The 23,216-nt window shown below is 40.0% G+C and overlaps 1 protein-coding gene across 8 annotated transcripts; it reads right to left on the bottom strand.

The window, feature by feature from the left end:
- Window positions 1-251: 251 nt before the first annotated feature.
- Window positions 252-9,177, bottom strand: dnajc24 (DnaJ (Hsp40) homolog, subfamily C, member 24). Of its 8 annotated transcripts, none has more exons than XM_040026649.1 (7): window positions 8,822-9,000; window positions 8,666-8,730; window positions 8,441-8,547; window positions 7,114-7,249; window positions 3,743-3,811; window positions 1,248-1,454; window positions 252-778 (listed from the first exon to the last, which is right to left on the bottom strand). In XM_040026649.1, the coding sequence occupies exons 3-7, from the start codon at window positions 8,540-8,542 to the stop codon at window positions 666-668; spliced, it is 627 nt and encodes a 208-aa protein (XP_039882583.1). In that variant the 5' UTR covers window positions 8,543-8,547; window positions 8,666-8,730; window positions 8,822-9,000; the 3' UTR covers window positions 252-665. The 8 variants fall into 8 exon arrangements, with proteins under 8 accessions (XP_039882583.1, XP_039882582.1, XP_039882581.1 ...); XM_040026648.1 differs by having other exon boundaries at window positions 8,441-8,544; window positions 8,663-8,730; XM_040026647.1 differs by having other exon boundaries at window positions 8,441-8,544; window positions 8,631-8,730.
- Window positions 9,178-23,216: the final 14,039 nt, after the last annotated feature.

The raw sequence follows: 23,216 nt of genomic DNA on the forward strand, positions 1-23,216 counted from the left end.
AGGTAATTTAGCCATTTCAATCAGCTGTGTTGGATCACAGACACATCTAAAACCTGCAGGACACCGGCCCTCGAGGCCTGGAGTTTGACATCTGTGACCTATGGTGATTTCCTTCTTGAGTTATAGCATTCACACAATCGTTAGAAAACCTCTGTCCTTGAGTTCGAGTTCGTTTCAAACTCATCCAAGATTTTTAGTATGCACCTAATGGTAACAATTTAAAAAAAAAAAAATCCTACATAATCTTGTTCTCGGGTTACTGCATTCACAAACTTGGTTGGTCATACCGCCCACCTCGCCACCAGGGATGGATGACAATGTCCCATCAGGTTTTTACAGCTGAAGGGTGAAAACGTTGCAGTGAAACGGCACAATTAAATAAAATACAACTGTATACTGCACAATATTTCAGATGATCTTTCCATCTTGCATTTTTGGAATCCAAATACTGTTTAAGGCAATACATATATACATCACCACAACAAACAACAACAACAAAACAAAACAGAAACCAGGGTTTTTTCTTTAATTGTTTATCTGTTTCATAACTACTTTGTTGTAGCATGAATGGCTGTGAGAGAGGTCATAATAACCAGGAAAAGCTGGCTATCAAGAACACAATGGAATTACATTTTCCATAGATTTTCAACTGTATGGAAATACAGTTAAAATTCAAAATCCATGCCCCCTTTCACATTTTCCAAAGCTATCCAGTGCTCCAGATTGAAGTCTTTGCTGGGTCGATTCTGGATCCCGGGCCGCATGTTTGACACCCCTGCTGTTGGAGTAGGCATAGTTTTATCAAAGTCTACCCTGAAGAGAAAACTTTAAGAGAAAATATTTTCTCCACAAGGTAAGAACCAGTGAGTTTTCTTATCTCATCTCTTTCCATCACTCACCCTGAACCTGCTTTTGTCAGAGGTCTCTTCCTGTTAAAAGGGAGTTCTTTCTTCAAGATCTGCCTGCTCGGACTGTTGTGGTCCTTGCTATAATATTGTAGTATTGTATAATATTGTTTAGTGTCGATTTCTCCAATTACATTTGAGATACCGAAAACAGGGGATTCCAAAATAAAGGTTTGTGGACAATGCAATACATTTAAGAGCTGAGAGTCTCAGCTTTAAGCCAGTATTGATCATATAATTGACTGGTGCACACTTGAAAGGAAAATGCCAATACTAATGATTATAAGAAAGGCTCAGAGTCAGAGTTGGAAATTATAAAAAAAAAGTATTAATATTACTGACATTTTTGAGCTTTTTCATCAGTTGACCACGTCACATACACACTGAGAGAACAGGTATCACAGCAGACAATTGCTCCTTTGTGCCGTCCTTCCTCCGTTTCCTTTTCACCTTCATCTTGCCGTTTCCTCTGTGGCTCCTCCTCCAGTTCCTCCTCAGTGACACTGAATACTCCTCCACAGCGACAGGAGTGTGTATATAGACCCTGATCTGAAAGAACATACTTTCAAAATTAGAGATGGAAGAAATTTACCAGCTGTAACCAAGTACATCTGGGACAGTACTCGTGAAAATATACAGACAGCATGAAATGGTAAATAAAAATCGAGAAAACAAAAATAGTGCTGAGCCTGAGTTCTTGTAATTTTTTAAAGTGGTATTAAGTAAGAGTCCTTTCTGTAGGTCATTCAAAGTTTTCATTTGGACATTTTTAGTCCACTTATTGTAGCTAATTATTTTCAGGGAACTTTGTTGTTGTTACAGTCGCTGACCTCTAGGGGCTCTCCCCATGTGAGAGAGCTTTTGCTCCTCCTATGCTCCAGGTCTGCCTCATAAGCAGCAGCTGAGATGTTTTGCAGCTCGTCAGCCACTGTATCTCAAAATGCCGCGCCTTCTTTCCTTCCCTTTTCCCTGGGCTGTGAGCTGCAGTGGTTTGGGCAGCAGGTTGTAGCTGTGTCAATTTATGAAACTTGGTGTAACATTGGTTTTTAATATTTGTGAGTAAAGGTGTCCCTTTACAGAGACAATTGTGAACCACAGTGAAAGCACGGAGGGGTTTTCTGCCATTTTGTTTCAACCATTTTTCTCATGTTTTGTGGCAAGACGTGGAGCACAGCCATTGTATTTTGTTTTCTTATAGATAGAGTGGTCTTACTTTGTTTTTTAGCTAGACTGGGCTGTTCTGTTTGTCGTTTTGGCCTTGGAGACCCTGACACTAGGGGTGCAACAATACTCGTATCGATATTGAACTGTTCGATACAGTGCTTTCGGTTCGGTACGCATATGTATCGAACAATACAAAATTTTTAATTTATTTTATCAACTTTTCTTCTGACGATGCTGTCTGTGTTGAGCGCTCAGTGGATCTGCGTTCGACTACTTCGCTTAGGCTGCACTGTCGAGCGCAGATCCACTGAGCACAGCGCAAGCTAGCAAGACAGAAGCTAAGCTCGTTGCAACATGGCAAATTGAACCTCCCCCACCCTCATTCAAATGTGGCGTTTGGAACCATTTTGGTTTTCGTGTGAAGCATGACCCTGAAGGTAAGCGCGTCATGGACAAAAGTAAAACAGTAATGCTCAATTACATTAGTGGGAACTAGTGTGTTAGCGCAGTTAGCTCGTTAACGTGTTGACGCCGTCCAGCCCCACGCACGGGGCGATCCGCGGTAACTCGTTAACGGAGATTTACCGCGTTATGGCGTTAACATTATTTGAACAAGATTAACGCTGACAGCACTAGTGGGAACACAACAAATATGGCTGCACATTTACGCCGACATCATCCTAGTGCAAAGACAAGTGGAAGCAGACAAAAACAACAAGCACGCATGCTACAAACTTTACCCGAGTCATTTAGACAGCCGTTAGCACATGATTCTCCTTATGGGGACCTGATATGTTTAATATGCTGCTGAGAATATAGCCCAGAAGAAGCGTATAGTATAGCTTTTATTTTGGAAAGAGCCATTTCTCTCTTTTCCAAAGATGAGTGATTTCTCGATCAGATAGATTTATTTTTTTTATTATTTTGTTGTTTCAGCAACATTAAATTTAAAAACTGTACTTTTGAGTTAAAATATATATTTATAATTTTAATAAATGACAAATTAAAAAGGCATGAACATTTTTTTGTATCGAAAAAATATCAAACCGTGACACCAAAGTATCGAACTGAACCGTGAATTTTGTGTATCGTTGCCCCCTTACGCGACACAGAGCTTCCCTGTGTTTTATTTGGGCCTAATTGGTTCGTTTGGAATTGTGAAATAAACAGTGTTTTAACGACGTCGACTTTGTGGCAGTTAATAATTACCCCCACCCCAGATAATACTTTGTTTTTAACTGGGGTGTAACAGTTGTCATTTACCACTAATCTATGAATAAGTCAAAAAAAAAAACCCACCCAACTCAAGTGATGAGACCGCCTTGTGTCGATACAGACAACAAACAATTTAGCAAAAACTTAATTTTAAATTGTAGCTTTAGGCACTTTGTTACCAGCAGCTTGTAAAAAAAGAAAACAAAACATTATTTTCTTTCCAGTTTCTTTAGTAGAATCTAGTTAAAAAAGGCCAAAGATGACACAGTTTCACAGGCATAAGATAGTATTTTTGCACTATGGTGGTTCATAAAGGTAAACACATAATTTACTTTAAATGGACTGATTTTTGTATAGAGCATTTCTACGCTACATGAGCACTCAAAGAGCTTTACTTGCACCTGCCACTCTAAATATGGTTTCCGGGGGAATGTTTAGTGTACATAATGTGTCATTACCATCATCCCAGGTCATGTCATCCACATAGACTGTAGAATCTATTGGCCAATCCTGTTTCAGTGTCCATGCTGCAGAAGTGACAATCATTATTAGTAGCTGCAGTTCTAGAAAAAACAAGCAATATTATTTAACATTTGCTGTTAAAGTTATTATGTCAGAGTCTGCTCTCAAAATGTAAATCAAAATGTACTAAAAATGTAAATCATTCTGAACTTTACAGTCTCTTTTCCTACTTAACCCCCCCAGAAAAGTTGAATTCATTCAGATAACATCTTATATAGGGTTTTTACAAGTCAAGTGCATTGGGATAGACAGATAGTAAAGACTACAATAGTGCAAATGACTGTAGGGTGGATAAATGAACTGAGTGGCATACTGATAATGGAAGGATGGACAGACGGGTGAAAAGATAGATGTTCACACTTACTTTTTCTTTGTTTTTACAATTCACTGAGAAAACAGTCATTATCAAGTTATGCAGTTTGACAGTGATAATGACTCTGAACCATGCATAATTAGTGCTAAACTTTGATTAGCTTTTAATTAGCGTAACACTGTGTGAAGAATAATTGCTGCTATACTAGTCCGAATTTAAAATAGGATAAAGAATGAGGAGAGACGAGTGCTTTCAGGAACATATGCATAAAACACACCAGAGGTAAACAAATATCTTATTTCTTACAGTTTTGAAACCATCTATGGATATTTTATTTTTAACAAACCTTTGCCACACAGTGACTGCAGATGGCAGTGAATCCATACTCACCACGTGAGTAAGTTAACACCTTGGCTAGGCTATAGCCAGACTGATACGACTTATTTTAAAATAAAATCACTTAAGTGAAAATTACGTCTAATCATGGGTTCCCTATTTGAGTAGCTGCCGGGGCCCAGAGCAGAGGTGGAGAACTTGATGGAGCTGTGTGGTGTGAGCTTGTGTGTGGCAGGTGAAAAGCTGCCCAGAGCTTCATCCACAGCGTCTTTATCCTGTCTTCCTTCTCTCACCCCAAATTGGTCGTGTTAGATGGCCGCCCCTCGCTGAGCCTGGTTCTGCTGGAGGTTTCTTCCTGTTAAAAGGGAGTTTTTCCTTCCCAGTGCCTCCAAAGCGCTTGCTCATATGATTGTTGGGGTTTTCTCTGACTTTCTGTATTATTGTAGGGTCTTTCCCCCTACAATACAAAGTGCCTTGAGGTGACTGTTGTTGTGATTTGGCACAATATAAATAAAACTGAATTGAACTTGTCAAAAGGACAAAAACTATTATACATAAACATTCAGGCATCCCATAACGTTATGTGCATTGGGTCCTTGTGTCATAAACCCATTCAGTTTACCACTTGTATGACGTGCTTTCTGTCTAACATACACATTAACAGTCTGATGGATGCATCAGAGAGCAACTTGTCTAATTCCCAGGGATATTTGGATTGTAGGCTGGAGCAGCCACACACAGAAGCACCAACCTACTGACTAGGAGATGACCTGTTCTACGTCCTGAGCTACAGCCAACCCATAAATCCCAATGTCACTGGACACTTCATACTAGGGCTGCCACAAACGATTATTTTGATAGTCGACTAGTCACCGATTATTTCTGCGATTAGTCGACTAATCAGATCATGCATCCATTGGACGTAAAACGTACAGCTTATTGCACCAGCAGCATCTGCTCTTATATAACTATCATTAGCTTACAGCTGGTATGTTTAAGGTATGTGCTAACTAAAAATAAAGGCAAGATGACAGTTTATTAAATTTTAATGAAATCTGCAGATTGTTTCGGTGGAGTTTAATCAACTCAGCCGTCTGCTCCTTGCTATCTAAAATATAACGGGACACCGGAGTAAATTCTCGAGCATCTCACACTTCTGATAATCAGTTGTCTGCTTGATGTTTATTCAGCTGTGTAAAAACTATAACTTTGATCTCAGCCAAACCGATTTACTCAGGAACAAATAAAATACTGAAAAAAGCCAAACAATAACATTTTTAAGTTATCTAAGTGACTTATATATCATGTTTAACCTGAGTAGCGAAAGACGGCGGTGGGTTTGAAAACGATTTGCCGGGAGTCCGGTGTTCTCACGGGCTCTAGTGAACCTTGGCCCCGGGCTATCGAGCTGGTGGGTAACAGACGTCTCCGAAAACGTCGAAGCGCTTTTGAAAATATGTGGTGTCTTGATAAACTGAGCAGATATTTGAAGTTTACACAGATAAATTCTCGCCTGAAAATATGTTAAACGTTTATTTTGTGACCCAGAAAGAATAATAAGAGTAACATTAAAACTAATTAGCTGCCGCCATTGTTGGAAACTGAGCTGGGCTGCGCTATGAATTCTGGGATAGGTTGGGCCATGAAGTATGCACCCAACCCATCCTTCAAATCTGGGGAAATGAAGGGCGCATTTGTCGGAGTCTTCGAATTTGGACAGTCTTCATGGTGTCGCTGTAACGTAATCGGCCTACAAATGCGGCCACAGGAGGATGCGGCCCCTGAATTTGGACACAGCTACGATACCAGACACTGCTTCTTCTTCTTCGTGGTTTAACGGCAGCTGGCATCCTTGTACATGCAGTGCTGCCATCTTCTGTTTCAGTCCGTTATTACACTCGGAAATCCTACTACTTATTCCTGCATCTTTTGGGATCTTACAAAGCTTCAAACGACATGTCGACAATTTTGATAGTCGACGTAATTGTGACTAGTCGACTAATCGTGGCAGCCCTACTTCATACATCATTACTTTCAGAGCCAGCATGTTTAAATGACAGTATTCGTATTTGGTACTTGTGTATAAATATTGTATATTTTGAAGTACTGGTACTTTATTCCATCCATAATATTTGTCAAACATATCCAGCCTGCTGAAAGAGATTCCTTTTCTGCTCCAGGACTGAGGTTAGAGCAAATTTTGGTGGACTGTGCATTCACTGTACTCTGCTGCTGGTAAATAAACCCAGGTTATTAATAATGTCTGGTGAGCTGTAGCATTTCGCTGATATACTGCATTCATGCTGAACATTCAGGTTCAAATTATAAAAAAAAGATGATTGAGTTCGGAAAGTTGGGGCGAAAACCAGGGGAAAAAAGTCTGATTTTTCAAGATTAAAGTTTTATATTTCTTTAAAAAAACAAAAACAAAAACAAAAAAAAACAAAAAAAAAAACATAGGAAAACTGTGTTTTTGGTCAAACAACAACACAAGATGTAAAGAGAAGATATGCATTTTCACGTTTTTGTGCCAGTCTTTGTCAGTGAAAAATAAAACTACATCAACATAAGTAATACTAAACATTTTTTCCCGTCAAAGAAAACCATCACAAATCTTATCAGTAAATAAAGTAAATGAAGCACAATTTAAAGTCCCACCTCTTCTTTGCAAGTCATATTGTGTCCTAGTGGTTTGGTCACTAAGGACCCTCCATGCAGCGTCAACTTCTAGAAACTTCTTCACACCAGACTCTGCTTCAGAAGAACAATCCCCTCCAAGACGGTCTGGGTGGTACTGCAGATTTGTGCACACACAAACAAACGTATATTCAGACACCTCATCTTCTATGTATGAACTTATTGCAAATATTTGACATTTGGAGGGCTCAGAAGACCCAGACAGCTGTCCAAAAAAAACAAAGGGATTGGCACTTACACAGTGCTTTTCTACTATGAGCACTAAAAGCACTTTTATTCCTGCCCAAGTGTCTTGTCTAACATTCACACACAGTCACACTCTCATGGATGCATTGGGTTATCTCTCCTGCAAGTTGAAAGACACTGTGATATGCAAACTGGAGGGGCTGCGAATCAAACTACCGTGTGATAGGTCGATGTCTGCTCTACCACCTGAGCTACAGCTTATTATTGATACTAGATACATACATTCTAATGGATGCAACAGAGAAATACACAGAAATTAGTTAAGACAGCACAGTCTCATCTGGGCACCTTTTGGCACCTAAGGCAGTCAAATGTGGGTCAGTTGGCTTAAAAGTCTTGGCCAACAATTTTCTAATAGCTTTACACACTTGTCGCTAATAGCTATCCTCCAGCTAAATATCTGTGCGCCATTTAACAAAACTGATGACAGCATTTTATTGCTAGCTTCTCTTCATGCAAACAAAATCCTTCCATGCACAAATGACAGTCATGGAGTTCCACATGTGCTGGGGCTGATCCCTTATCCACCTCCTCTTAAGATATGTTATTAGAAAAAAACTGCATACGTTTCCACTGCATTACTTATCAGGTGTAAATGCAGTGGTGAGAATGAATACAAACGCCACATTTCATACAATCTTATCATGATGACAATGCAATAATCAGATGCTTTCCAAATGGTATGACGTGGTGGCTCAAAACAGGACGACTTTTCTGTTTTCAAACAAAAGGAACTGGCTGCTAGTAACAAAGTGTGTAAAGATAACATCTAAAGTGGATTTGTTCCCAAATTGTTTATGTATAGACATAACACTGGTTCATCACTGAGTTAGGAGCCTTTTTATGCTTAAAAAATACACAGGTTAGCTTTAAGTTGCCTAGGCCAAAAAAAAAAGAATCTGGTCAGCTCCAGGGACTGAAATGAGGGAAAAGGCACACAATGTGGTCAACAAAATAGAAATACATGAGGGTAGACCGCTTTTGCATGCATATAGGTAGTATGGGTCTATAGACAGATGGAACAAATAGAGAATGGATTTACCTGTAAGGCCAGCTGCTGGTACCTGTGTCTGAGCTGCTGAACCGAGTCTGAGGGGTTTGCTCCCAGGACAGCATACAGGTCCTTCTCTATTGTTTGGTTCATTCTTGCGTAAGTGCGATGCTGACATCAGACAACTGCATTCACCATCATAAGGAGAGTCTTTTGCAAATATGTGAACTATTTTTAGGACCTTTAGCAGTCAGCTCAGTAAAATGTGCTCACTTAGAAATGTCAAATCAAACCGCAACCTTTGAACGGGTTACAGTTATTCCACACTGCCGCAGGACGAACTGCAACAAACCGAGAGCTCTTCGTTTGAAATTATTAGTGATTACAGTGGGTAATCTCTGTTAACTTGCACAAACACAGTGTGGTACACACATGACAGGCAGTTATTCAGTGTGAACCTGCGGGCTCAGAGGTGTGGCGGGGTCAGGAAAGACGCGAGCTTCACGACAAAGTAACGCTTAGATAAGTTTAACAGACGAAATGTGGTCGACGAAGGCGCTTATGGTTTCACATTTTCTATATTTCCCAGAGACCTACATTTAAATGACTAAACATACCTCTAACACACGAGACAACATAGCGTTCTACGCTGTTATGAGTCCCCCTAAAAACAGCCCGTGTATTTATGGTCCGCCTGCTTGAGTTCCGCTGGGAAAATGAAATACAGAACACTTCGAGTACCGTTTTGTACTCAGACTAGTGCAAAACAGTGCTAGTGGAACCCATTAAAATAAAACTACTTTTGTACAAGATGTAATAAACATACGGAAGAGGATTGGGGCCACTGGGGGGAAAAGTGGGCACGTCTTTTTTTCATTTCCAGATGAAAAAAAAAAAACGTGCCCACCCAGTGGCTCTAATCCTTCTCCGTAGCAATGTATTTGGTTAACGAACTTTATCAGGAAATAAAATTTACATTTTATTTTATTTTTACATTAATAGAACAATAACGACGAAGAACATTTTAAAAACAAAAAGCACAAGATTAAATAAACAAACAAATTTACGCTCGCTCCTGATTTAGCACAACTTGAAATGAATAAACTTAGAATAATGGGTCCTACATCATGTGCCAAAGCCCCTTACGCAATGACATCTGAAACTTACAAGATGAAAAACGTTTTAGTTATTTCTTTAATTTGTCAGTCCCCTGTACAACACAATCCTGTAGGCAGTGTGAGAGAGTGTCAGACACGTCTTTGTCTACAGATATGTCAACAAAAGGGAAAAGGCTCAGGTAAAAAAAAACTACTACCATAGTGTATGATTTGATACTGATGTGTATAGAAAGACTTTTTTTATTATATTACATTATATTATACTATATTATATTATATTGTGAAGTAGATAGATAATCTGGAAACCATCCCAGCTACCATAGGATGAGGATACCAACCAAATTCTGATTAACTTGGAGCATTTGGAGAATTTTCTTGGGAAAACAAGTGTGAACAACAGCTAACTCCCTTTATCCAGAGAACAACAGTAATTATTGCAGAATATGATTAGGGGCAAAATAAGGACAATATGGTTGCTATGTAAATAGAGAAAGTTGTTGAATAGTTGAAGTCTGAAAATATCATGGAAGTGAAACAAGTGTTAGTGATTGTTTCAAACTGTGGTGCAAATAGATAAGATATTTTACTTTAAAGTATCGCAACAACCAATATAAAGTGTTGAATTCCACTGCCAAATGTCTGAGCAAGCATCCAGCAAAGAGCAGCGCAGGACCACATGCTGGGAAATCTGTCCTGAAAATACAGACCAGAAGTGATCTGTTAATTGAAATGGGAACAGAAGTGATGAGGTGACATGATGACACCTTTATGATCTGATTTCCTGTCTGTCGCTCAGTCGTGGCTCTTAACGAGACCACAGAGGGAATGGGTGAAGAGGAGAGATCCTGGGTGAATGACATTGTTGTACAGTTAATTATGTCGTCATTTTGGGTGAATTAAGGCTCAATTAGTGAAGTGACAAAGTATTCATTGTCAAACTGTGGCTGCCATCGTCACTTTATTAAATACCAAGGTCTGTACAGCCTCCTGTAGTGTCATCCAGCTGTCCTGAAATACGTCGTGTCTTTGTGAACCTTTTGGTCACACTTTGGTCAAAGGTGTTGATAAAATTCTGCTCTTAGTGGAAGTTTTTGTATGAGACTTTGTTATTATGGAAAAATGAAAAATATTCTAACATGTATAAGCAGGCTGTGCATAATATTACCGTATTTACCGCACTATAAGGCGCACGTAAAATCCTTAAATCTTCACAAAAATCGACAGTGCGCCTTATAATCTGGTGCGCCTTATGTATGAATTTTGGTTTGTGCTTACTGACCTCGAACCGGTTTTATGTGGCACACTATGCTCAAAAATCTGTCAAAAAAAGATTTTTAGTGCCACTTTTTGGAGCATTACGGTTACTGTTGCCAGGAGCCTCGCGGAGTAATACGTACTGTGCTTCAACACAACATTACCGTGTTGTGTGTGTATAACGACTCCAAAATGGCACCCGCGAAGAGACATGCTTACGAAGCTGATTTTAAACTTCGAGCAATTAGTTATGCAGAAGAGAATGGAAATAGAGCAGCTGCCAGACAATTCAGCATTAATGAGTCCATGGTGCGCAAGTGGAGGAAGCAAAAAGATGACCTAAAACAAGTAAAGAAGACCAAAAGGAGTTTCCGAGGGAACAAGGCGCGATGGCCGCAGTTAGAGGACAAAATTGAACAGTGGGTTATTGAACAGAGAACAGCAGGTAGAAGTGTCTCTACAATCTCTATTCGACTCAATGCAACAGCGGTAGCACGTGACATGCAGATCAACGACTTTCGAGGGGGACATTCTTGGTGCTTCCGTTTTATGAAAAGGCATAATCTCTCAATCCGCACAAGAACTACTGTCTCATAGCAACTGCCAAACGATTACAAAGAAAAGTTGGCCATTTTCCGCACGTACTGCCAGAATAAGATCACTGAAAAGAAGATCCGGCCAGAACACATCACTAACATGGACGAGGTCCCCCTCACCTTTGACATCCCCGTGAACCGTACTGTCAAGAAAACAGGGACCAGTACGGTATCTATACGCACCACAGGGAACGAGAAGTCATCCTTCACTGTAGTTCTGGGCTGCCAAGCTAATGGCCAGAAACTACCACCCATGGTCATTTTCAAGAGGAAGACTTTGCCAAAAGAAAAGTTTCCCGCCGGCGCCATCGTCAAGGCTAACTCAAAGGGCTGGATGGACGAAGAGAAAATGAGCGAGTGGCTGAGGGAAGTTTATGTCAAGAGACCGGATGGCTTTTTCCACAAATCTCCGTCTCTTTTGATCTACGACTCCATGCGCGCCCATCTCACCGAGGCTGTCAAAACCCAAGTGAAGCAAACTAATTCGGAGCTTGCCGTCATTCCGGGTGGATTAACCAAAGAACTCCAACCACTAGATATTGGTATCAACAGGTCGTTCAAAGTTAAATTACGAGCTGCGTGGGAGCATTGGATGACAGAAGGCGAACACACATTCACCAAGACAGGGAGGCAACGCCGAGCGAGTTACGCCACTATCTGCCAATGGATCGTGGCTGCTTGGGCTAAGGTATCAGTCTCAAGTGTCGTCCGAGCTTTCACGAAGGCTGGAATAATCACTGAACAGCTAAGTAACAGCAACGAGACTGATTCGGATAATGATGAGAGGGATCCGGGCATGCTTGATGCCGGAATTGCCCAGCTGTTTAACTCAGACACTGAAGGTGAAGAGTTTGATGGATTTGTGGAAGTTGAATGAACTGGAAATGTAAGTGTATTGTTCAATATTTGATGTTTAACAGCTTAACAATGTTAATAGTTACTGTGAATGAGTTGGTTAAATTTTAACTCATCCGATTGTTTTATTCTGCTGAATGCACTTTAAACGCCTTTTAATCCGGTGTGAGAGGGATCCGGGCATGCTTGATGCCGAAATTGCCCAGCTGTTTACCGTAACTCAGACACGGAAGGTGAACAGTTTGAGGGAATTGTGGAAGTTGAATGTACCGTACTGGAAAAAGTGTGTATTTTTCAATATTTAATGTGTTACAGCTTAACAGTGTTAAGAGTTACTGTGAATGAGCTTAATAAAGGTCGAGTTATTTTTTGTTTGTCTTAATGCGTCTTATAATATGATGCGCCTTATGTATGAAAACAGAGCCAGTCTTCAACAGTGCGCCTTATAATCTGGTGAGCCTTATAGTGCGGTAAATACGGTAGTCAGATGAAGCTGTTCAAAATAGAACAATTTTTTATATTCCCACCTATCATAAAACACATTTTATACACAAAAAGACGAGTAGTGCATTATTATAGTGCATTTCTCTCTATAGAGAATTATAGAGAGAAATGCACTATAATAATGCACTACTCGTCTGCAAAGTCACCCGAGTCCAGATACAGGCCATATATGGCCTGTATCTGGACTCGGATACTCACCTATCACCTACCCGCCTGCCCTCCTGGAGTCCTTTGCTCTCTGGACTCAGTAACAGAAGTGGTTGGTTTTTCTGGCCCAAAAACCCACAAAGCTTGCCTAGCTGCCTCCTCCTGAAATTTTCCCTCCTCAACTCACAAGTACACAATCCTCATATCTACAACATTCATGGATCTCAGGAAGCTTGGATCTAACTCTGCTCCTCTAACGTAGTGCTATCCCTCCCATATACAGGTAACAATACCAGCAATGAAATTCTTAAGCCCCTCAATATTGTACAGAGAAGAGTAAAACTGCACATAAGTAACACTAAATAAAAATAAGATAAACTATATAAATAAAGGAAATATATCCTCCTCGATATTTCAGCAGCTCAGTTGGTTGATGGTTTGTGGGTAGAAACTGTCCCTGAAGAGTGTATGGCTGGGGTGGCTGGGATCAGACAGGGTCCTCTGGGCCTTCCTCCTACAGCGCTGTTTGTAAAGGTCTGGATGGCTGGCAGTTCAGACCTGGTGATTCGTTGTGCTGATTTGACCACCCCCCATAGAGCTTTGTGGTCCAGAGCATTACAACTGCCTGCCAGGTTGTGATGTAGTCAGAAGGAATACTCTTGATGGTGCATCAACAGAAGTTGGCGAGTATTCTGGGGTCCATGCCAAACCTCCTTAGCTGCCACAGAAGGAAGATCTGCTGTCTCGTTGCTTTTGTGATCACATTTTTCAGAATCAGAATCAGAATCAGAATCAGAATGGGGTTTATTGCCAAATGTTGAGCAGGTTTACAACATTAGGAAATTGCTGCGGTGCTTCAGTGCAAACATGGTGTCATAAATAACACTTAAATAGACATGGAAAAAATAAAAGTAGGGATAAGAATTAAAAGTGCTACGTGGAAAGATATGTGCATGAGATATACATGAGATATATACATGAGAGTAAGAATTAAGAGTGCTACGTTGAAAGATATATACATTAGTGCAGGTGGTGATCAGTGCCAAACATGGAATGATGCAGTGACACAGCGTAGGGTCATGTGATAGTGGCGGGGACAGTCATATTGTTATTGTTCATGTGTCCAACAGCAGAGGGGAAGAAACTGTTCTTATGGCGAGAGGTTCTGGTGCGAATGGACCGGAGCCTCCTGCCTGAGGGGAGCAGGTCAAACAGACTGTGACCAGGGTGAGAAGGGTTGACATTTGTGATGTCAGCAGCTCAGATCCTCACTTATGTTAATAACCAGCAACCTGAAGTATCTGACTCTCTCCACCTCTGTCCCCTCCATGTAAATGGGAGTATGCCCTCTGCCCTGCAGTCTCCTGTAGTCCACAGGGAGCTCTTTGGTCTTTCTGACATCCAGACACCGTGATGTCAGGTCTCTCATCTCTGTTCTGTAAGTGGGCGTCGTGCTTCCTGCCAGTTGAAAACATCATACAGCTCATTCAGTGCCTTCATGGCTTCGCCATGGAGGGGAATATAAACAGTGGAACAGAACACAGTTATAAACTCTCCAGGCAGATAAAATGGTCTGCATTTGATCATGAGGTGTTCAAGATTAGGAGAGCACCCTGATAAAACTGTTTGTACATCCACACACCACCACTTCTTAGACATTATGCATACACCACCTCCCCTGCACTTACCAGAGACCTTTGTCCAGTCCTGGTGGTGAATGGAAAGACCCACAAGGACAATAGCTGAGTCAGGAACTGAGGAATCAAGCCACGTCTCTGTAAAAATAAAGAAATTACAGTCTTTAACAATCCCAGTGCAAAGTCACCCTGGCCCACAGTTCATCCAGTTTGTTTTCCAAAGTTTGGACGTTAGCAAGAAGAATGCTGGTAATTGGGGAATGGTGTTGTCATTCTCTGGCTCATTTCCCCTTTTCCTCCAGGGTAGTTTCCACTCTGGTAAGGTAAGCCACCTCCATTCATTAAAAAGTATGTTGGTGTGGTCCCAGATTGTGAATGCTGTCAAATGTCTAAAAAGAGTTTGTCTGTCATAGATTATCAGTGCACTGCATGTTACAAAAAAAAACTAGAAAATAGTGTTAAAAACACACAAAACATGCAAAATTGAGGTGGATGCCGAGCAACAGCAGCCATCCTCACTGCCGCAATCTTCTTTAGATCCCAAAGTGTAACAACATTTGGGAGAAATTTTAAAGTTTAAGAATTTCTTTAACATGGAAACAATATTTTGCATTTAAAAAAAGTTGATTTGTATATTTTTTAAAAATGCCATACTGCCACATACATAGTCAGCATGTGGGTACTGTTGGAATTAAATAATTCCATTAGTCAGTGATAAAGCAGCGACAGCAGGATTCTCAAAAACATCTTAATCTTTGCCACTCATAAATATCCAGCTTCCAGTAGATGTTTTAGACAGAAATATTTTTATTTGTTTCCCAGGCTGTCACAAATCATTTTTTTTACTAAAAAATAAATCAGCTCAGTGTTATTCAGGTTTCTCATTAAAGCTTTACCAACTATAACTTATATGGGATTTATTTCAAACTTGTTCTTATTTAACTGTCTACTGTCTTGTAAAATGCACTGTATTTTCTTTTTTATTTCTTCTATGATATACAATATTCAGAGGCTGATTTCAGCAAGAAAGGCAACTAAATGTAATAAACGTCAAGACAATGAGAGAAATTAAGTCTGGAGGGTTGTGACATAGATGATATTCTAGATATGTTAAGTTTTATGTGAGTCATGGTTTACAGAACGATAGGAAGAAGACCCAGTTTCATGGAATATCTCTGTTTGTTTGGAATGAATTGTATAAACGGAGGAATAAGAATAAAAATACACGTGGGTGTGTGCTGGCTAGCACTCTCAGTCATAGCGCAGCTGTTCATTAGAAAAGTGTGAGTTTTTCTAATGAACAACACAGATGATTATAGCAGCCATCTCTGGCTCATTAAAGATGGAAAAGAACAGCCAGGCAAATATACCTGTCTACCTGTTTGTGATCATGAAGCTGTTGTTAATTATAAAAGACAATAAAAACATGATAAACAAGCAGAATAATACAAGCAGCTACAACATGTCAGTCAGAATCACTGACCCGTATGCCAGATTCTTCTTCTGCAGCCAGTCTAGCTCTATATAGAAGAACTGAGTGACACACACACCCAGCAAATAGAGAACAGCTGTTCATTAGAAAGGTGTTAACTAAAATAATAATCAACACAAAAAATAACAACTACATAAACAGCCATCTCATTACCAGAATCCACTTCTGCCTGTTATTGTCTCTAACATTCAAATGCCTGCATCCAAAATAAAATGTTAGTGAGTTGGTCAATCCACCACTTCTACAACTAAAGTTTTTTATGGAAGCAGAGGAAATAGACGAATGAATGAATGAATAGAGGAGTTAGGGTCCAACAGGGTGCATTTTTTGGTTTTTGATCATGGCAGTATTTGTGTGTATGCACATGTGTGTAATTACTTCTATCTTTAGACACAATAGTGTGAAAAGTTTTGAATGAATTCTGATAAAACTTTGTAGGGGTGTAGAGTGGGGTCATGTTAACAATCTGTTCAAATTTGAGTTACATCCATGAAGGTCGTCAAGATCAACTTAATGATTGGCTGATAATTGACAGAAGGCTTAGAAACTACAACTCTTGCAAACGTGCTGTGCATTTTTAAGATATATTGTCACGGCCTGGAGGTTCAGCTGGTCGCTGATCAGCTGTTTCTCTCTATCTCTCTAGTTCGCTCTCTCTCTCTCTCTCGCTCTCTCGCCAGGGCGGAACTCATTATGGGTTCACGCCCTTGGCCCACGCCCTCGGAGGAGGAAACACCTCTGCCTCATCAGTGTGGATGGCATTTAAGCCAGGAAGCAATGGCTGTTCTTCGCTGGATCGTTGTGAGAATCGCCCTCTGGACTGTTTTCCCTGGTGTTCCCCTGAGTGACGAGTGTTCGAGTGGATTCGTGTTTGGATTGTTTGGAGAGAGACGAGAGTGTTCACCTGGATTTCCCCCGCAGCCCTGCCCCTCTCACCTTTGTAGATAGCACTGCCCCGCACCTTTGTATATACACTCATTGGACATTGTTCATTAATAAATTCTCTTGTGTGCATCAATCCCCGGAGTCCAGCGCGTGAGTCCACCTTGTACACCGTGACATATATAGAAAGTATCATGTAACATTTGACCTCTGACCTCTCCATCACGGTCGATAAATTGATTTGAAGGTCAAAGTGATAATAATGCTATATAGAGCTATTTAAAACTATGTTTCGGCCATTGTTTGTGTTGACAACATGTAGGCATATAGATTTAAAGATCTCTACCTACTTACAAGGACAACTATTCCTCAATGAATTTAACGTGAACTGAGTCACCTACACCTGCCTCACACAGCCCACCGTATACACTGTGCCTCAAACTCAACCACACATACGCTCTAAATACAATCAACTGCAAACTACTAGTGCATAAAAACACACTGAAGTGGAAAAAGACATCTCATCCTCACTTCAGCTGTGTGACATACACACAGATATGGTCACAGTCTGCTCAGCACCTGCTTCCCTCTCGTGGCCTGGTGGCACACTCAGTTATGTATGTGTGTGTGTGTGTGTGTGTGTGTGTGTGTGTGTGTCAGTGCTTGTGTGTGATTGATGATGGGTTGCATCTTGCTGTGCTCTGAAGCACTTCGTTGATTTAAACTGCTGAACCAGCAAGATCCTGTGTGTGTGTGTGTGTGTGTGTGTGTGTGTGTGTGTGTGTGTGTGTGTGTGTGTGTGTGTAGGTGTGCATGTGTAGGTGTGTATGTGTGAGAGAGAGAGACATAGTGAATCTAAGCCAAAGAAACACAGCTGGTTAACAGAAGTTTCCTGGCAGATGTTTCCTAAATAAAGCTTGGTGTAATTCAAAAGCCATCCAGTCAGCCAATCTTTTAGCAGGTTCTGACACATTTTCAGGCCACAGTACATGTTTTAAATAGTACCGCACAGTTTAGTTAAGCTGTAACTAAATTTGTATCAGTATCAAATCTAATTAAACATTAAAGGATAATTTTGCTACATTTCATTCTACAAAGCCAATTATCAAGACCATCACAGATTGCTCCTGTAGCTGCTCTGTCACACCTCTATCACAGCTGCTTTGATCACACAACCAGGGATTGTTCGGCCTAGATGAGCAGGTATACACAGAAACTACGCTTTTTGACATGCAAACCTGTGCTACTATGATACAAAGAGCATATTCCGACCTTTCCCCATTAAAATTCAACACACTACACTACAAAACCAACAACACTGTCTTCAGGTCAGCTGACATAGACTACTACACAAGAGTGAAAGTTGACTTGAAGAGAGGGAAAAGGGTCCTAAAAGAACAAGTCTGATGGATTGGGCTACAGCAATAACCAATAATAAAGGCAGCACCAACAACGCTGTAAACAGTGACATGGAGGAACCAAATAATTTATTTGTATGATTTGAAGCTAATGAAGTCACTGGCTCCAGTATGTGACATGCGTGCTAAGCTTAGTCAATCCTAGGAAGGCAGCTGGACCCAACAGAGTTCCAAGTAAAGTACTCCAAGCATGTGCTAACTAGCTTCTTCACAAAAAACTTCAACATCTTCCTGCCACTAGTCACTGTACCATTGTACCTTAAGTCATCCACCCCTGCAACCACTGCTCCAAAAAAACCCCAATGCATCTGAACAATCGTAAAGCCATTGCACTTACACCGGTGATCATGAAGTGCTTTGAGAAACTGGTCTTGCATTACAACTACATTAAAACTACCTTGACTCCCACATTTGACTCACATCAGTTTGTTTACAGGTAACAGATACACAGAAAATGCCATTGCTATAGCAATTCACATGATACTAAATCACATAGAACACAGGGGGAGCTCTGAGAGGATGCTTTCAGTACTGCAGTCCCATACATCCTAATCGGCTGACTACAAGACATAGGCCTCTCCATGTCCATTTACATTTGCCTGATTAAAGACTTTCTCAGGAGCTGTCCACAGAAAGTCAAAATAGAACCTCATGTCGTGGTCCTTGGTCTTTGAACCAGCATACTGAGTTTTGGGATGTTTTGTGTTTGTGTGAGCTCATGATTTGTATATGTCATAGTCCTGGTCTCAATGTTTTTTACTTCCTGTTTTATACTGATTGTCCCTCAACTTCTGTGTGTTGTGTCGAGTTTTGTTTCCTCTGTCCAGTTAGATTCTTTTCACCTGTGTCTTGTTTTCCCCAGCTGCTTGCCTTCTGTTTGTAAGTCCTCAGTTTCCCTCTGCTCTTTTTTGTTTCCCCCCTTTTAGTTGTGTGCCCTTTTGTTTCCTGCTTTTATGACCCTTTTGGTCAGCAGGAGGCCACACACACACACACACACACACACACACACACACACACACACACACACACACACACACACACACACACACACACACACATTCTCACATGCATACAGTTGTTTACACATACACACACATAGTGCCTTGTCTTAGAACCATTTGGGGGGTTTTATGGTGGGCGTTGTTTTGCTGTGATGTGTATTGTGTGAACTGTTTTCCCAGTAAAAGGCAGCAATCGGAGGCCGAATTTGGGGTCATTTTGTGGTAGATACCAACGAAGCCTCCCTTGCAAGTACATCGATCGATCGCTGACTGTCTTGTTTTCTTCATGATGAATAAGTCTCTAAACCAGTGGGGCTTGTGGAAACACAGACCCAACAGAGGACTTTACATACATCAGTTGTCATCTCTTTGACCTGTTGCCCTCTGTGAGTAAATGAACTGCAAAAATTGTTGTCATTGACAAGTACTTATTGCAATAGAGTTAAAGCTTGTTTGTCAGATTCACTTCCGTTATATTACATTAACTTCAAATCTATTGCTGGGGCGAGGGGCTTTAAAGGTGAAGGAATAAAAGTAAAGATTGAAATAAAAAACATGCTGGGACCCAGTGAAGAAAAGCCAGAGTAGGGTGTGTGTGAGAACCAGAGCTGCTTTTAATTTTGATTTCATTTTGTCGATGGATCTTATTTAGAAAAAACAAGACTAAACAACTTTCCTGATGTGTACTTTATAGTTTAGGGCTGTGTACTGCTTAGGTTTCTGGCAGCTGGTTCAATATTTGCAAATAAGGGGCCACTGACACTTTCACAGTGATTGTTGTGGTTTTGACGATTGAACTGTGAGATTTCTGATTGAGGTATTTCACAGAAGAAGATTTGTGATAAATATATTTCCATGTTTAATATGGAGATTAGCTGGATTGAAAAGATAATCTCTGTGAATACAGCCAAACATTATGATTTGAACTCTTGCTCACTTACTCTGCAAATAACGCTTTGCTTATTTTTTCCTTGTAGCATCACAAAGTATATTTCTGTAAGGTCACTGTACACGGAAGTGCGCATATACTGTCTCTCTATGTCTGTTGATGTCATTGTGTGTGCTGGGAGGAGTGTGTTAGCAGCAGACTGGGTGTCATGAAGGTGCCAGCGTGTGTGCTGAAGCGTAAGTGTGGGGCATGTGTATGTATTCATGCATGCAGTGAGTTAATTCCAAGTGTGTGTGTTGAAGCATGCATTGTATTAATTGTAAGTGTGTGTGAAATCAAGTGGAGCTGAAGTTCATACAAACTCAGACAAGGAACAGCTTAAAGTCTCAACTCCTCCTACGTGACTGCTACATGAGAACCCAGATCCATATCTACATTTTAAATGGAAATTGCATTGATTTCCAAACCATAGCTATAAAATTAGATCCAAGAATTCGTAATTGCACATGTGTTATGATTTGGAATACTTTATCTTGTCTGGATCCATTAAAAAGTTTGATGGCAGCATTTTGGAACAAACCAAGAAATTTTATACATCTACTTGAAACCACAATAAAAACCTTACAGTGTACATTCATGGTCTGTACAGAAAGCTCCCTGATGATTTTGACAAATCCTTAGAAAACATATTTTACACACAAGACATGTTTATTATCTACCTCTGTCCATGACCTTCATCTTCTGTTGTGGGACATAGAATACATTATTATTATTATTTCAGCAATTTACAAAACAAAAACACATTTTCAGAATGCCTGTAAATGTATTAGCAATACAAACTCAAATATAACTATGCAGAAGGGTGTTCCTTATATTTATATATGCTAAGTTGTTATTTGAGATGTGTTTGGAAGCATATACTTCACAAGTGTTTTCTGAAATAACTCCAAATCAGATGTGATGTGAACACAAAGACTATAGAGATCTGTGCTTTGCAACTGAGCATGTTGCAAACCTATGAAATTGTGGATTTCTGAGTCCTAATGCTTCACTCATTTCCTCCATATCATAAAATCAGTCCCATTTTTCACATCTGATGAAAACGGCAACTGCATCATGATTTAAGCAACAGAAGCAAGTAAACAAGTGAGACTGACAACTTCCAAGAAATATAATAGGAGTGCACAAAGATTTCGTGTCACCAACTCAGCTTGCTGCTCTGTTCCTGGGTTTTGGATTTAAGTTCCAAATATGTTTTTGGCCATGATGTCATTGTGAAACAGGACTTCTTTGAGTTACGATCAATATTTTGCTAGAGCACTATGACCTTTAATTTCTGATCACTCACCAACAAATTCTAATGTATTAATTCTTGAGTCCAAGTAAATGTTGCGTTTCAGCAAAATTTAAGAGCTTTCATAAGACTGAGAGAGGCTCTGGCCAAAGATGTCACTGGCACATGATAAAATCATTTAAAGGTCCATCAACACTTTAGTAGTTTTTCTCTCCACCTCACATCTTCATCCTCATCAGTAGCAATTACGTTCATATAACAAGAAGCAAAAAATTGTGTCTGAATACAGAAGTAGAAAATTATGGGTCATCCAGGCCTTGAAGTCATGTTTGAAGTGTGACTAACTAGATTAACTATCGTCAGCAGCTTATTAACAGGATTTTTTGCTTTCATGGATCATCGGAAGTATTACAGTGGGGCCTTCCTACATAGTGGGGTCCAAGTACGAGACTTTATGTCATGAGGAGTCACACTTACCATGTACCAATTAACAACTGAACCCTAACACCACAAAGACAGGGACCCCCTGAGGTGGGGGCACAGTCTTAACATTTTATGCAGAAGGCAGCTCAGCAAAAGTGCACAACCTGATCTCCAAAAAAGTTGGAACGCTTCAAAAGATGCAAACACAGCGTAATGTTATACAAATAACTTGAACCCAATATTTATTTGGAAACAGCTAAAATGAACAAAAATGAAAAACGAATGCTCAGTTTAAAGTTGATGTTTGTGTGCGTTGTGCGGACAGCAACACGCTTAGCATTTTGTTGCATTACTTCATCCTTTAACAACATTTTTTAAGCACATGTAAACTGAGGGGAACAAATACTGTGGCTTTGGTCCATAAATTATATTTTGTTTTGTTTTTTTATTATGTCTTTCAGTCCAGGATTTTTAATGGTTGGAATGCAAAAATAAGTCTGTCTAGTCTTAATAACCACACTGACAGTAGATATGTCAATACAGAAAATAAGGTTATAATATAAACTTTACACGACCTGCAAATTACAATATTCGGATTTTATTTGTATGACCGTTTTGTGGGAAACTGTTAGAATTCAGATTTGCCCTAAACACAAACAGACACACACAGATGATTTTTTTTTTTGCGCCCGGCCCAAGTGTTTGTAATGTAGCAGCCCTCTAAAATGACCACTGGACTACAAATCAACTAATTAAGCACTTGTCAACCAGCAGATTATTGTATCATGCCCTGCAACTGGCAATTTTCTGCTTGGTTGTCTCATCACTGTGTTCACTGAGGTGGCTTCAAAGTGCCTCTGTGTAATTACTAATCTTTCTCTGATGGGAGCTGCAGTAAATAAAAGTTTGTGTCTAACTTTCTAATTATTTATCTGACTTCAATATTATTAGTTTGAGGGAATGACCTGTCTTCACATCATGATTACACCGAGAACTGAGCTGTGGAAAACGTCAATTCACGTCTAATCACTTTGTGCTGTGAAATGGATCAAATATCATTCAGCGTCCACATTAGTTCTATTTTAAGTTGACTGCTTTTTCTGATAAAGCAGTTACACAGGATGGGATACTGAATCTGTAAACAATAATTCAGTAATATTAACTTCAATTTTGCAATATTTCAAGTACTTAACTAGATATCCTGCAATCTTTGCAAGCTTGCATTTCAAAACTGTTTGAGTGTTTGGAGTTTTGGGGATGTTGACAGTCACAGTTTGTATGATGTAGAGCATGAATGCCAATAAATCCTAAATCCTA

Source organism: Simochromis diagramma, unplaced genomic scaffold (assembly GCF_900408965.1).
Source record: "Simochromis diagramma unplaced genomic scaffold, fSimDia1.1 OVJJ01000293.1, whole genome shotgun sequence".
Lineage (NCBI taxonomy): Eukaryota > Metazoa > Chordata > Actinopteri > Cichliformes > Cichlidae > Simochromis > Simochromis diagramma.